This window comes from Hemiscyllium ocellatum, chromosome 9 (assembly GCF_020745735.1).
Source record: "Hemiscyllium ocellatum isolate sHemOce1 chromosome 9, sHemOce1.pat.X.cur, whole genome shotgun sequence".
NCBI lineage: Eukaryota > Metazoa > Chordata > Chondrichthyes > Orectolobiformes > Hemiscylliidae > Hemiscyllium > Hemiscyllium ocellatum.
The window spans coordinates 59,826,736-59,839,669 of record NC_083409.1 but is presented as its reverse complement, the minus strand read 5'-3'; the positions used below and the strand labels follow the sequence as shown (position 1 = coordinate 59,839,669).

The window sequence follows — 12,934 nt, the reverse complement described above, 5'->3', positions numbered from 1 at the left end:
ACTGAGTGTCTGGGCTTTTCTAATTACACTTTTATACACTTATTTCTGTAACTTTTCTACATGTTGTTCACGTTCCTTCCTCATGCACACCTATTAATGTGTCCTTTTCTTGCCACAGTTTCTGCAGCTTATTTATATCAGTAATCTGCTGCTCTGTGACCTGTGTTTTTCCCCACACTGATCACAGTTTTGAGTGGGCAATGGTGCTCATCTCTCAGCTACCATTCTGTGAACTCTTTCAGTTGTCATTTTGTGAGCTCTCATCCTTGATATTAACTGTTATGCTTCCTTGGTTGTTAGTTCAATGTAGACGGCTATTTCCAGTGCTTTAAGTGTCAGTTCCTTTCTGTCAGTAATCTCTTCTGGATTTCTTCATGTCTTAAACCATACAGCAGTCTGTCTCTAAGCATCATTTAATTGTCTTGGAATTTGTAGGATTTTGCTAACTTGTTTAAAAATTCTACAAACTGTGTGATAGATTCACCATTATGCTAGTTGCATTTGTGGAATCTGAATCTTTCAGCAATCAGCGGTGGTTTTGGTGCAAAATGGTTCTGTTAGATTCCCGCTATTTCACTGGGATGAGGACGGGTAGATGGCGCTTTTGTTTGCAACTGTGAGCCACCTTGACCTCACCTACAAGAGAGAAGAAAATGTGTAACATCCCTGAACAGGTTAGTCTGTCAATGCATGTGATCTCATAATTAAAGTTTTCACAGTATCAGGAAGCTGATAATTGGATGTGAAGAGTATAGAATGTTAAGTGTGTGAGACTGAGGTAAAGCTGCAAGTGCAAGATATGAGTTTTGGTTGATAAACAGATTGTTGCTAGGTGAGTAAAGTATTAGAATTGAGCAATATCTGAAGCTCATCATTCCATTGTGAAGCTATGGCGTGTAATGAAACCTTCACTGACCTTGAGCACTTGTGAGGTCATTAAACTTTTTCTTATGCCTCATCTACATCCTCATGGATGCACTATTTGACAGTATCGACAACAATGCTGTTTAGTTGCACTGATTTCTCCTATCTGCCTGAGTCGTCAAATCCTTTGGTGTTAGGTTAAAGGCCCTCGAGTACACTCTGCTCGGCTTCCCCCTTGAAGAGGTGCTGACGGGCTTTTGACCTAGCAAGCCAGCTTTAAGTAGTGCTAAGCTTGCATGAATTTGAATCCCTTACTGTGGTGTCCTGCCAGTCAACAATGCATTTACACTGGGTTCCATGGTATAATCAATCTGCAGGCAGCTTAAAGAAAGGTGAAAGTGAGGACTGCAGATGCTGGAGATCAGAGTCGAGAGTGTGGTGCTGGATAAAGGGCTTTTGCCCAAAAACGTTGATTCTCCTCCTCCTTGGATGCCACCTGACCTCCTCTGCTTTTCCATCACCACACTCAAGCATAAAGAAAGAAACAATATTTGGAAAATTCTGCACTGTGATCCCTACATCCAGCTTTGAGGGCTATCAAATTTTGTACTCTTAACTCTAAGTGAAGTAGAGTATAATTTTTTTAATATTATGCAACTTTTGACACAAAATGTCAGAAGCTGTTTAAGCCAGCATAGGATGAAAACAAAGGATCATAGCTGAACTTAAAAAGGCAAACACTGCAGATACTGGAAAACTGAAATATTCACAGCAAATGCTAGAAACATTCTGACCATGCAGTTTCTATGGAAAGCCAAAGATAGTTAGTGTTCATTCAGACTGGTGATCGTTTGGCAGAGTTCTAATGAAAGCTAATGCATCTGAAATGTGACCTGTACTATCCTCTCTTCAGCGATGCTAGTTGAACAGTTAAGCATACCTTTCTCCTCAGCTGACATACACACAAGCAATTCTATTACCGAATGATCAAAATGGAGATACAGGCTGCTTTTTCCATCCTTATTCCACTGATTCTTTCTATTACTGGAAAAGGAGTTGCTAAAATTGAGCACAGTCAGTTAACTCGCACAGACTAAGTTTGAACATGCAATTGCTCTTATTATTTGCAACCTTAACTATAGCTGATCATAGGAGGAAATCAGCCAATTTACATGCAGCATTATGTCCACAGGATGTATGCTGTTGGATGTGGCAATGCAATAAATGAATTGTGTAGCAGAATATCATCTTTCAGAAATGCATAGCTACTAACTAATAAATCATTGTATTAATACATTACTGCATTTTGTCCTGATCATAAATAAGCTGCATTCTGGACTTGCTTGTAAAGAGCAGTGGTGCAGTTTTAACATTGCTCATCTATACGAAGTGACAAAAGGGATAAAATGACTTATAATTGGGGCATATTGTTAATATTTTAACAAGCTGAAATCAGTATATTGGCAATCCCACTGTATTGTATTGCAAACTTTCCAATTAAAACAATCCACAAAAATTACCTGCAACAAATTCTGAACATTAAATTGCTAGTGAAAATTAACTAATTATTAACTGGTTAAAAAATTAGTCAATTTTTCAAAAATAATGGTCAATTTATATAAATTGTGAAATAACTTCTCATTTCATACTTAGACAAAACAGCAAAGTGTTTTTGTAATAAAGTTCAATTTGTAATTAAATACAATAAAAATCCTTAACATATTATGTTTTTTAAACTTTCCCCTCAGGTCTGTGACATCGTGTAAATAGTAAGCAATACTGCATTTTCAAACTAAATTCAAACACTTCTCTTATCCATGCGTCGAGTTTTGTCAAAACAAGTTTTTTTTAAAAACAAGTTCTAGTTCCTGAAATAGAAGCTGTAATTCCCCGCAATTCTTCCGGCAGTTCTATTACTCTCGGCTATGAAATCAGCTCCAACCTTTGCTTCAGTTCCCGTCTGCTTACTCATTGTCACTATTTCCAGGCACAGCTGAAGTTGAGTCATAGTTCGGCGTTCTGAGGAAAATAATTACAGACAGTCGAAACTCCAGTCTAGCCCGCCCTCCGCAACAAAAAAAAACTTTTAAATTTTCCAGCGCCATGTTTTCGGACGGCTAATGAGAATATCTCCTGAGCAATCCCTGAGAGGCAAATGCAACTCTTAAATCCAATGTTTGCGATTAAATGAGGATCACCGTTCAGGCAGATTGATGATTGGGACCCACTGATCCAAGTATCGACTCTCTTTGCAGAAACCGCTGACTTTGCTCAACGCTGCATCTTTCCATGGTGCAACTTGACTCTGAATTTAAGACAAATAAAAATCATCCTTATGGAACAAAAAGATATTAAAAAGTGCATCATCTGATTCTCATCGTCCGTCCCACACCCCATCCCATCGACCCCCCAGTGATTCTTGCAAACTCAAAATTGTAATCGGTGTTGGCTAGTCACTACCAGGGGAGCTAAGTTACACCACCTATTGGTGCAAACAGACATCACTTCATTCCGAATATCATCTACATAGAATCGCAACAATCAGTTGGGTATCTACATATAGTTTCGTCTGCTTTTAGGGGTCGCACTTGTTAATTTGCAATAACCTAAGCTGATTTCAGTGTGTAACTCGTTTCATACGGTCTACAAATAGCTTAATTTAAACCTTAACAACTGTCAAATTTCTGTCATTGTTTAGAACTGATGGCAGTTTTACGCCTCGGTTATTGGATTTATTCCTAATGTGACTAGTGTAATACTTACTGTGATCAATATGCAATGGAGATCTTTAGGTTCGCCTGCCCCATCCATCCCGCCCAAGATCTCTGCCAGACGGTGCATGTTGTTCACCCTCATTATGTTAATATCGTTTTCGCAGCAAAAAGCTTGGATCAGCGTAAAATGAATTTGCAAAGCCACGTCCAGATCATCCCCTTCATCCGTGGCAAGCAAGCATAAAACAACGTTGTCAGGATCCCTGTTAAAAAAATAAATAAGATCTGACCGGTTTCAAACTATGAATCTTTTTAGGAAAAAAAATGTAGAAGTTTTAGTTATTTAGTGTACTTACGCATTTAGGAGTTTTGCTGCCTCATACACTCCAACTGTGATGCAGCCTTGCGCCAGCGCGGAGCTCAAAACTTCTTCCAAAGCTTTTCTCACCACATCCATCCTACCATCCGAATCAGAAGTAAAAACAATCTTAACTCCCTCAGCAGCAAAAACAGACTCCAGCTCCGGAAACTAACGGTCGCGTCAAGCAAATGCAAATTTGAGTGCTTCATCTCACAAAAAAGATTGTAATAATGAGGAGAAAATTAAACTTCTTTTAACCGACGCACAACGCAAAATAGGAATCAGCACCGCACATTTAATCATTGTTTCACGTTTTTTTAAAAAACATAGTATTTGTTTAAAGTGCAATCGATGCGTTTTGTAGCATTGTTTATTACCTCTCTGCTTTCTGATCGCCTGTGAGTTCTTCAAAAGTCATTTTGTTTGTGGGTTTGAGCGAGTTTCTCAGATTGCTGGAGGTTTCCCCTTCTTTGAACCTTGCCACTCGCCTCGTTCCAGCTCAATGCAGCGCCTGCTGTCAGGCTCCAGCACTGAGGGCGCTCGCGGGGTTGAGGGCGGGGCTACAGCCAGGGGGCAGGATGTTTCAAGGGAAAGCCAACCAACCTTATGCTCGCTCATTTGCATGGCCGCTCCGCCATTGGTCATCGACCCTTATGCTAATAAGGACTTTGCGTTCACCCCGAGCCGCTGGGGACAAAGGGTCAGCCCCGGGAGAGGAGGGGAGGTGGGAGCGGATGGCGAAACGCCTGTGTTTCGCAGCTCACTGGGTCGGTGTACACGTCAATCAGTGCTTATTCCCCATTTCATTGTTCATGTTTGGAAATTGTAGGATTGTCCGGTGGAATTATACACAGAAGCAAATTCCTTAATGCTCTGTTTATCGCCACATGATTTTTTTTTAAAAATGCGTCCACTATGTGGAGATACAGTGAAGAAACCACTACTGCAACACCTATCACCAAGGCCAAGGGTAACAATGTTAAGGGATGTCATCATCTCCACATTCAATCCCAAATCACGTCATCTGGAGTTGCGCGTAATAGTCATTCCCTAATCATTGCTAGTTCAATATGTCGGAATTTCCTATACTTTAAATGTACACAGTTGACTGTAAAACACTTGGGACATTCTCAGATTGCGAAAGGCACCATATAAACGCAAGCTTCACTTGTCGTGCCCTGATTGGAACACCCAACAATATTATCATCAAATAGACTGAACACCAGGGTCAGTAATGTGGAAATTAAATGTGTCCCTGCCTATATCATTCCTATCTCAAGAGCACGTTTTACAAATGCATATAACTGTTGATAAGATTTTAAGCGTATATATTTCAAATATGCATAATCATCTCAACGCCGGAATAGATCTATAATACAAATATTACAGATACAATTAATGCATATTTAGTGATTAAAAGACATTAAAATATCATTATGAATTGTACTCCAAGTAAATGAATAAGTACAAGCCTAGTCAGTTCATGTTATAGAAAACATGCATTCATGTTTGATCTTTTTGATCATCTCAAGATGTGCCAAAGTATTTTGCAGCGCAGCCTAGGTGTAATGTCGGGTATTGCAGCAGGCAATCTGGCCTTATGAATGTCTCATAAATAGTAGTGAGATTAATGAACAAATAATCTGTTTTAGCACAAAAACAGAAATTGCTGGAAAAGCTCAGCAGGTCTGGCAGCATCTATAGAGAGAAATCAGGGTTAACGTTTCAGGTCCAGTGGCCCTTCCTCAGAACTCAAGACTCATTTGTTTTAGCAATGTTAATTGAGACATGATGTGGAGGTGCTGGTTTTAGATTAGACTTACAGTGTGGAAACAGGCCCTTCGGCCCAACAAGTCCACACCGACCCGCTGAAGCACGACCCACCCATACCCCTACATTTACCCCTTACCTAACACTACAGGTAATTTAGCATGGCCAATTCACCTGACCCGCACATCTTTGGACTGTGGGAGGAAACCGGAGTACCCGGAGGAAACCCACGCAGACACGGGGAGAACGTGCAAACTCCACACAGGTCGCCTGAGTCGGGAATTGAACCTGGGTCTCAGGCGCTGTGAGGCAGCAGTGCTAACCACTGTGCCACTGTGCCGCCCACTATGCCACCGTGCCGCCCACTGTACCACCATGCCGCCCACACTGGGGTGGACAAAGTCAGAAATCACACGACACCAGGTTATAGTCCAACAGGTTAATTGAAATCACGAGCTTTCAGGGTGCTGCTTCTTCATCAGGTTCATTAGTGAATCTGTATTCATCACTCTAACATCAATGCAATCCAAGTTCTAAATAATTGTTATGCAAAGAAGTTTTCCGACATGTGCCTCTGGATTTTTGCCAATCATCTTAAGTCTGTGCCCTATGATTATTGATCTACTAGCCAACTGAATCAGTTTCCAGGTCTCTGTCTGCTGGCATATCAATTTAATTGTGCTATTTAACATGTGACTTCTCATTCTTCCTACCGTAATGTATCATCTCACTCTTTTCTGTGTTGAATTGTATCTGTCAAATGTCTACCCATTTAAGCAGCCTATATCATATTGAATTCTATTACTAGCTTTCTCAACATTAATCACTTCTCTAAATGTTGTGATATTTGCAAGTCTCAAAGTTATATCCTGTAACTTTATATCTAAGTCATTAATAAACATTAACAAAGTAGTGATCTTAATACGGAATCTTTGGAAAAGCATAGTATCCATCGGTCCAATCTAAAGTACAGCTATTTAGTTTAGGTGGATTGACCATGATATTCACGGATGTGCAGGCTAGGTGGGTTAGCCATGGGAAATGCAGGGTTCCATGGATAAGGTAGATGGGTGGGTTTGGATGGGATGCAGGACAGAGGGTCAGTATAGATTTGATGGGCCAAATGGCCTGCTTCCACACTGTAGAGATTCAATGATGTGCCTTATATTTCTCTTCCTAGATAATATCAATCTGCTCAGCCCTGATACAGTTTTGAGGCTGGTGGGATTTAATCTAGGCCTTCTGGCCCAGAGATAGGGATACCACCACTGTGCTACAAGAGCTCTTTTATTTTAGGTCTTCTTTTTTAAAGAAAACCTTAATCAGGTTAGACAGCCCTGTTGGGGCCTATTTTGTACCTATACTGATACACTCTGCCCTCCCCACCCCCCCCCCCCCCCCCCCCTTTAATTCACGAGCTTCAATTTTGTAGGCTGGCCTAATATGTAATATTTCAACAAATCCCTCTTGAAAGTTGATACGCATAACAACAATTGCACTGCTCTCAACAACCTTCTCAGTTATTGAATCAAAAAGCTAAATCAGGTTAATCAAACACAAACTGACCTTTAACAATTTCATAATGATTCTTTTTGATTCCCCCCTTTTTGTTCAAGTGGCTGGTAAATATCTTCTGGATTATTGTTTCTCAAAATTTATTTGCCACTGACTGTTTATAATTTTCAGGGTTATCTTCCTCCCTTTATATAAACAAGATTTTAACAGTTTCAATCCTCTTGTCTTTTGACTCAAACTGTACCTAAGGAGGCTTGTGGCCAGAGACTCTGCAATTTCTACCCTACTGATTTCATCCAGATTAGGTGACATATCTTCTTTAAATTATTCCAGCCTTCTTACTTTCTACCATTTAGTTAGATTAACTCTTCTGGTACCTCAACAACTTCTTCATTTACCATAACTTTAGTTAACTCCTTTTCCTTGTTGAACATTAGTGCCAAGTGCTATGTAATCTATTAATCATGCTTTCTGCTTCCACAATAGATCACGACTTTTGTCTCTAAACAATTTCACAACTCCTTTTCACGTTAATATGCCAAGGACCCTTGGATTCCTTATAATATTAGCTGATAATCTGGTTGTTTACGGAATCCTTGCTTCTATTCATTCCTTTTTCACTTGATTGTGCTATGTATTACAACCGTGAGATATAGGAGCTGAAGTAGGCCATTCAGCCTATTGAGCTGAAAATGTGTTGCTGGAAAAGCGCAGCAGGTCAGACAGGATTCCTGAAGAAGGGCTCATGCCCGATTCTCCTGTTCCTTAGATGCTGCCTGACCTGCTGCGCTTTTCCAGCAACACATTTTCAGCTCTGATCTCCAGCATCTGCAGTCCTCACTTTCTCCATTCAGCCTATTGAGAATGTTTTGCTGGAAAAGCACAGCAGGTCAGGCAGCAACCGAGGAGCAGGAAAATCAACATTTCGGGCAAAAGTCTGATGAAGGGCCCCTGTTTGAAATGTCGATTTTCCTGTTGCTCGTATGCTGCCTGACCCACTGTGCTTTGCCAGGACCGCGCTCTCGACTCTGATCTTCAGTTTCTGCAATCCACACTTTCTCCCATTCAACAATTCCTGATGAAGGGCTTGTGCCCGAAACGTCGAATTTCCTGTTCCTTGGATGCTGCCTGACCTGCTGCGTTTTTCCAGCAACACATTTTCAGCTCTTTCTCCCATTCAGCCGATTGAATCTGCTCCGCCATTCAATGAGATCATGGTTGATCTGATAATCCTCAACTCTCCATTCCTGCTTTTGCCCCATAACCCTTGATTCCCTTACTGATTAAAAATCTGTCTATCTCAGTCTTGAATATATTTAATAACCCACCTCTCCTGCCTTCTGCAGTAAATAATTCAACAGATTCACTATCCTTTGAGAAGAAATTCTTCCTTATCTTTATTTTATATGTGTGACCACTTATTCTGAGATAATGTCCTTTGGTACTAAACCCACCAACAAGGGCAACAACCTTTCCCCATCTACCTTGTCAAGTCCCCTAAGAATACTGCAAGTTTCAATAAGGTTGCTCTCAGTCACTAAATTCCAATGATATGGCCCAACCTTCTCAACCTCTCATTATAAGACAGTTCTTCCACACCTGGTATCAGCCTAGTATACTTTCTCAGGACTGCTTTCATCAAATTTTCTATTATCAATTTGCTATCTACCATATGTTCTTTTTATTGTTTCACCCCATTCTATAAATGCTTTGTCATCAAGCTTTGATTGCTCTTCTTATGTACATCAAATGAATCTGATCATCTCTTCTTTAATGGCTGCCCATTGCTTTTCATTTCTGATGAAGGGCTCTTGCCCAAAATGTCAATTTTCCAGCTCCTCGGATGCTGCCTGACCTGCTGTGCTTTTTCAGTGCCCGACTCTTGTCTCTGATCTTCAGCATCTGCAGTCCTCACTTCCTCCATTGTTGTATTATGTCCTGTCTGCCAATCATGGCTAAACTTTTCTGACCTAGTTCCCTGCTCAATTTCCTGAAATTCATCCTCCTCCAGTTAACTGTTTTATTTTAGATGATGTCTTGCCATACCACTCAATTTGCAGTCTTAGCAAGGATATCTAAAGGAACACATGTTAAGGAGACTTGAATTTTAGAGGTACTGTTATGAATACTCCAAGGCAATAAGGGATAGCAATAAATGCAGGCCGAGACAACGATGCCCATATCCCACGAAAGAATTTATTAAAAAATTACATGTGGTTGCTTAGCAATACTTTGATCAACAATGGTAACAGAATCTTTAAATTATGGCTTTGTGCGTGGGAAATCATGTCTCACAAACTTGATTGAGTTTTTTGACGAAGTAACAAAGAGGATTGTTGAGGGCAGATTGATCTATATGGACTTCAGTAAGGCGTTCGACAAAGTTCCTCATGAGAGACTGATTAGCAAGGTTAGAGCTCATGGAATACAGGGAGAACTAGCCATTTGGATACAGAACTGGCTCAAAGGGAGAAGACAGAGGGTGGTGGTGGAGGGTTGCTTTTCAGACTGAAGGCCTGTGACTAGTGGATTGTCACAAGGATTGGTGCTGGGCCCTCTACTTTTTGTCATTTACATAAATGATTTGGATGTGAGCATAAGAGGTACAGTTAGTAAGTTTGCAGATGACACCAAAATTGGAGGTGTAGTGGACAGTGAACAGTGTTACCTTAGATTACAACAGGATCTGGACTAGATGGTCCAATGGGCTGAGAAGTGGTAGATGGAGTTTAATTCAGATAAATGCGAGGTGCTGTATTTTGGGAAAGCAAATCTTAGCAGGACTTATATACTTAATGATAAGGTCCTAGGGTGCGTTGCTGAACAAAGAGACCTTGGAGTGCAAGTTCATTGCTCCTTGAAAGTGGAATCGCAGGTAGATAGGATAGTGAAGGCGGCGTTTGGTATGCTTTCCTTTATTGGTCAGAGTATTGAGTACAGGAGTTGGAAGGTCATGCTGCAGCTCTATAGGACATTGGTTAGGCCACTGTTGGAATACTGCGTGCAATTCTGGTCTCCTTCCTATTGGAAAGATGTTTTGAAACTTGAAAGGGTTCAGGAAAGATTTACAAGGATGTTGCCATGGTTGGAGGATCTGAGCTACAGGGAGAGGCTGAAGAGGCTGGGGCTGTTTTCCCTGAAGCGTCGGAAGCTGAGGGGTGACCTTATAGAGGTTTACAAAATTATGAGGGGCATAGATAGGATAAATAGACAAAGTCTTTTCCCTGGGGTCAGGGAGTCCAGAACTAGAGGGCATAGGTTTAGGGTAAGAGGGGAAAGATATAAAAGAGATCTAAGGGGCAACTCTTTCACGCAGAGGGTGGTACGTGTATGGAATGAACTGCCAGAGGATATGGTGGAGGCTGGTCAAATTGCAACATTTAAGAGGCATTTGGATGGGGATATGAATAGGAAGGGTTTGGAGGGATATGGGCTAAGTGCTGGCATGTGGGACTAAATTGGGTTTGAATATCTGGTCGGCATGGACGGGTTGGACCGAAGGGTCTGTTTCCCTGGTGTACAGCTCTATGACTCTAAGTACACTGCTGTGTGAGCTTTGCTGCTTAAGATGCTCTGTCTGAAATGATTACATGTTCACTATGGTCAGGTTTCCGCCAGTCACATCATGGTTGAGGCAATAGATTGAGTTTGTGGGAGATTGTGAACTGCTTGAATGGTCAGGATATGATGAGAACTTTACAGGAAAGGGAGACTGTAGACTTCTACCACTCCATCCTGATGGTAGATTTAAAATGGGAGAGGAGAGAACAGTAGGAGTACAGTGTCTGCCCAAAAAGAGAGACAGCACGTCCTGATCTGACTTTGAGAGAGGAGGCAAATGACTAAATATAGATAATGACTGATGCTCTCTGCAGTTTCTGTTTTTATTTTGGATTTCCTGCTTATCAAGTTGAGGGATGTCAGTGCTTAGAATAGAATCCTTTCCACTGTGTTCTTACCAAAAACATAAAAGTCCAGACATAGGGGAAAAGGGCGGGGTTTACATTTCTTTTTTTACTGTTCATAGGAAAACAGTGCAAAAGTAACCCAGCCAATCACCACTCTGCTAATTTCTTTCTAATTATTAATAATGTTATAAAATAATTGTCGTCGCCGTTATAAACCATCAGTCCGAGAGTTCCAAATCTCGAAACTGCAGATCTAATTACAACCTTCATGGAAAAATAATTGCAAGAATTGAATGCTAAATGAAAATTAAGTGCAGCTCCTTTGGCAAAAAGGAAAGTTTGACCTTTGATCAAGGAAACTTGGTAGAACTCAGGCTAGTTGGGATCAAAGAGAGAGCCCCCTCCCCAGTGCCTGGAGTCTCACCTGACACAGAAGAAGATGGTCCTGTCTAATGTAGTTAGTCCCTGCAGCTGTGGATATCATTGTGTCACTTCCTTAGGGAAGCATCCTTGGCCCAGCCAAGTAGAGAATGTTCCAACACATACCTGAATAGAATAGAACAGAATAACCTTTATTGTCACATATACTCAATGAGTATAGTGAAAAGTTTTATATGTTGCCAATTACAATGGCGACTTAAATACAAAACTACCTAGACACAGCTTCCTTAGTTACAAGATCTTAGTCAATAGAGAAATAAAATGTCCAGCATTGCAGAAATACAAGTTCAGTACAACAAACCACACTGACACATAGCTTCCAGTCCACACCAGGCCCTGGCCCCAGACTGCGGCAGCAACATGCCACGCCAGAAGGTCACCACACTGTGCTGGGAGGGCCCTATGTGAGGAGGCTGCTGTGCCACGCTGGGAGGTCACCATGCCCTGCTGGGAGTCATCACTGGAGGACAGGAATCGTCGTCAGGGGACAGGAGTCACCATTCACCAGAGGCCAGGGATAGTTGCCAGAAGACTGGAGTTGTTAAAGGATGTGACAGAAGAAGTAAAGAAAAAGCACTAAAAGGAAGAAAAAGAGAAGGAAAGAAGAAGAAGAAGAATCAGCAGAGTGGATAAGCTGTGGCTGTAATGCCCTACTCTGCTGCCATCATGCATCAAGTGTATTGGAGAGCACTATTGGCATTCGAAATGGCAAAATGTTCAGACCCAACCTACTCGACCTCTCCTCATATCACAATCCCTCCATACCAGGTATCGGCCCAGTGAACCTTTTTTGGACTGCTTCCAATGCCAGTATATCTTTCCTTAGTCAAAGTCATAAAATTGTTCACAGTATTCTGTGTTCGGACTACTGCCTTTTAAAACTTTAGCAATGTCTCCCTCCTTTCATACCCCATTCCCTTTGAAATAAAAGTTGACATTCCATTGCCTTCCTGAAAACCACTGAACCTGGATGCTAGCATTTTGAAATTCATGAATGTGCAGCTTTCTAAAATCTTTCTCCATTTAAATAATATTCAGTTCCTCTAGTTTTTCTGCCAATGTTCATAACCTCACATTTTTCCTAATTTTATAACACCTGCCAAGTTCTTGCGAACTTGCTTGACCTGTCTACATTCCTCTGCAGGTTCTTTGTGCATCCTCATCACTTGCCTTCCCACCTATGTTTGTGTCATCTGGAAACTTGGCTACTGAACATTCACTTTCCCCATCCAAATCATTAATGTATATCGGAAATTATTGTGGTTCCAGCACTGACCCTTGTAATCTTTCCTAAGATGTGGTACCCAGAACTATACGCAATGCTCCAGCTGCAGTCTAACACATATCTTGAATAAATTCAA

At 41.2% G+C, this 12,934-nt stretch overlaps 1 protein-coding gene across 1 annotated transcript; it reads right to left on the bottom strand.

Annotated features, from left to right (window-relative positions):
• Positions 1–2,478: 2,478 nt before the first annotated feature.
• Positions 2,479–4,430, bottom strand: LOC132818730 (growth arrest and DNA damage-inducible protein GADD45 alpha-like). The gene is made up of 4 exons (XM_060829779.1): positions 4,317–4,430; positions 3,935–4,036; positions 3,628–3,841; positions 2,479–3,169 (listed from the first exon to the last, which is right to left on the bottom strand). Exons 1-4 carry the CDS (start codon positions 4,355–4,357, stop codon positions 3,059–3,061), a joined length of 468 nt encoding a protein of 155 aa, XP_060685762.1. The 5' UTR covers positions 4,358–4,430; the 3' UTR covers positions 2,479–3,058.
• Between the last annotated feature and the right edge of the window lie 8,504 nt (positions 4,431–12,934).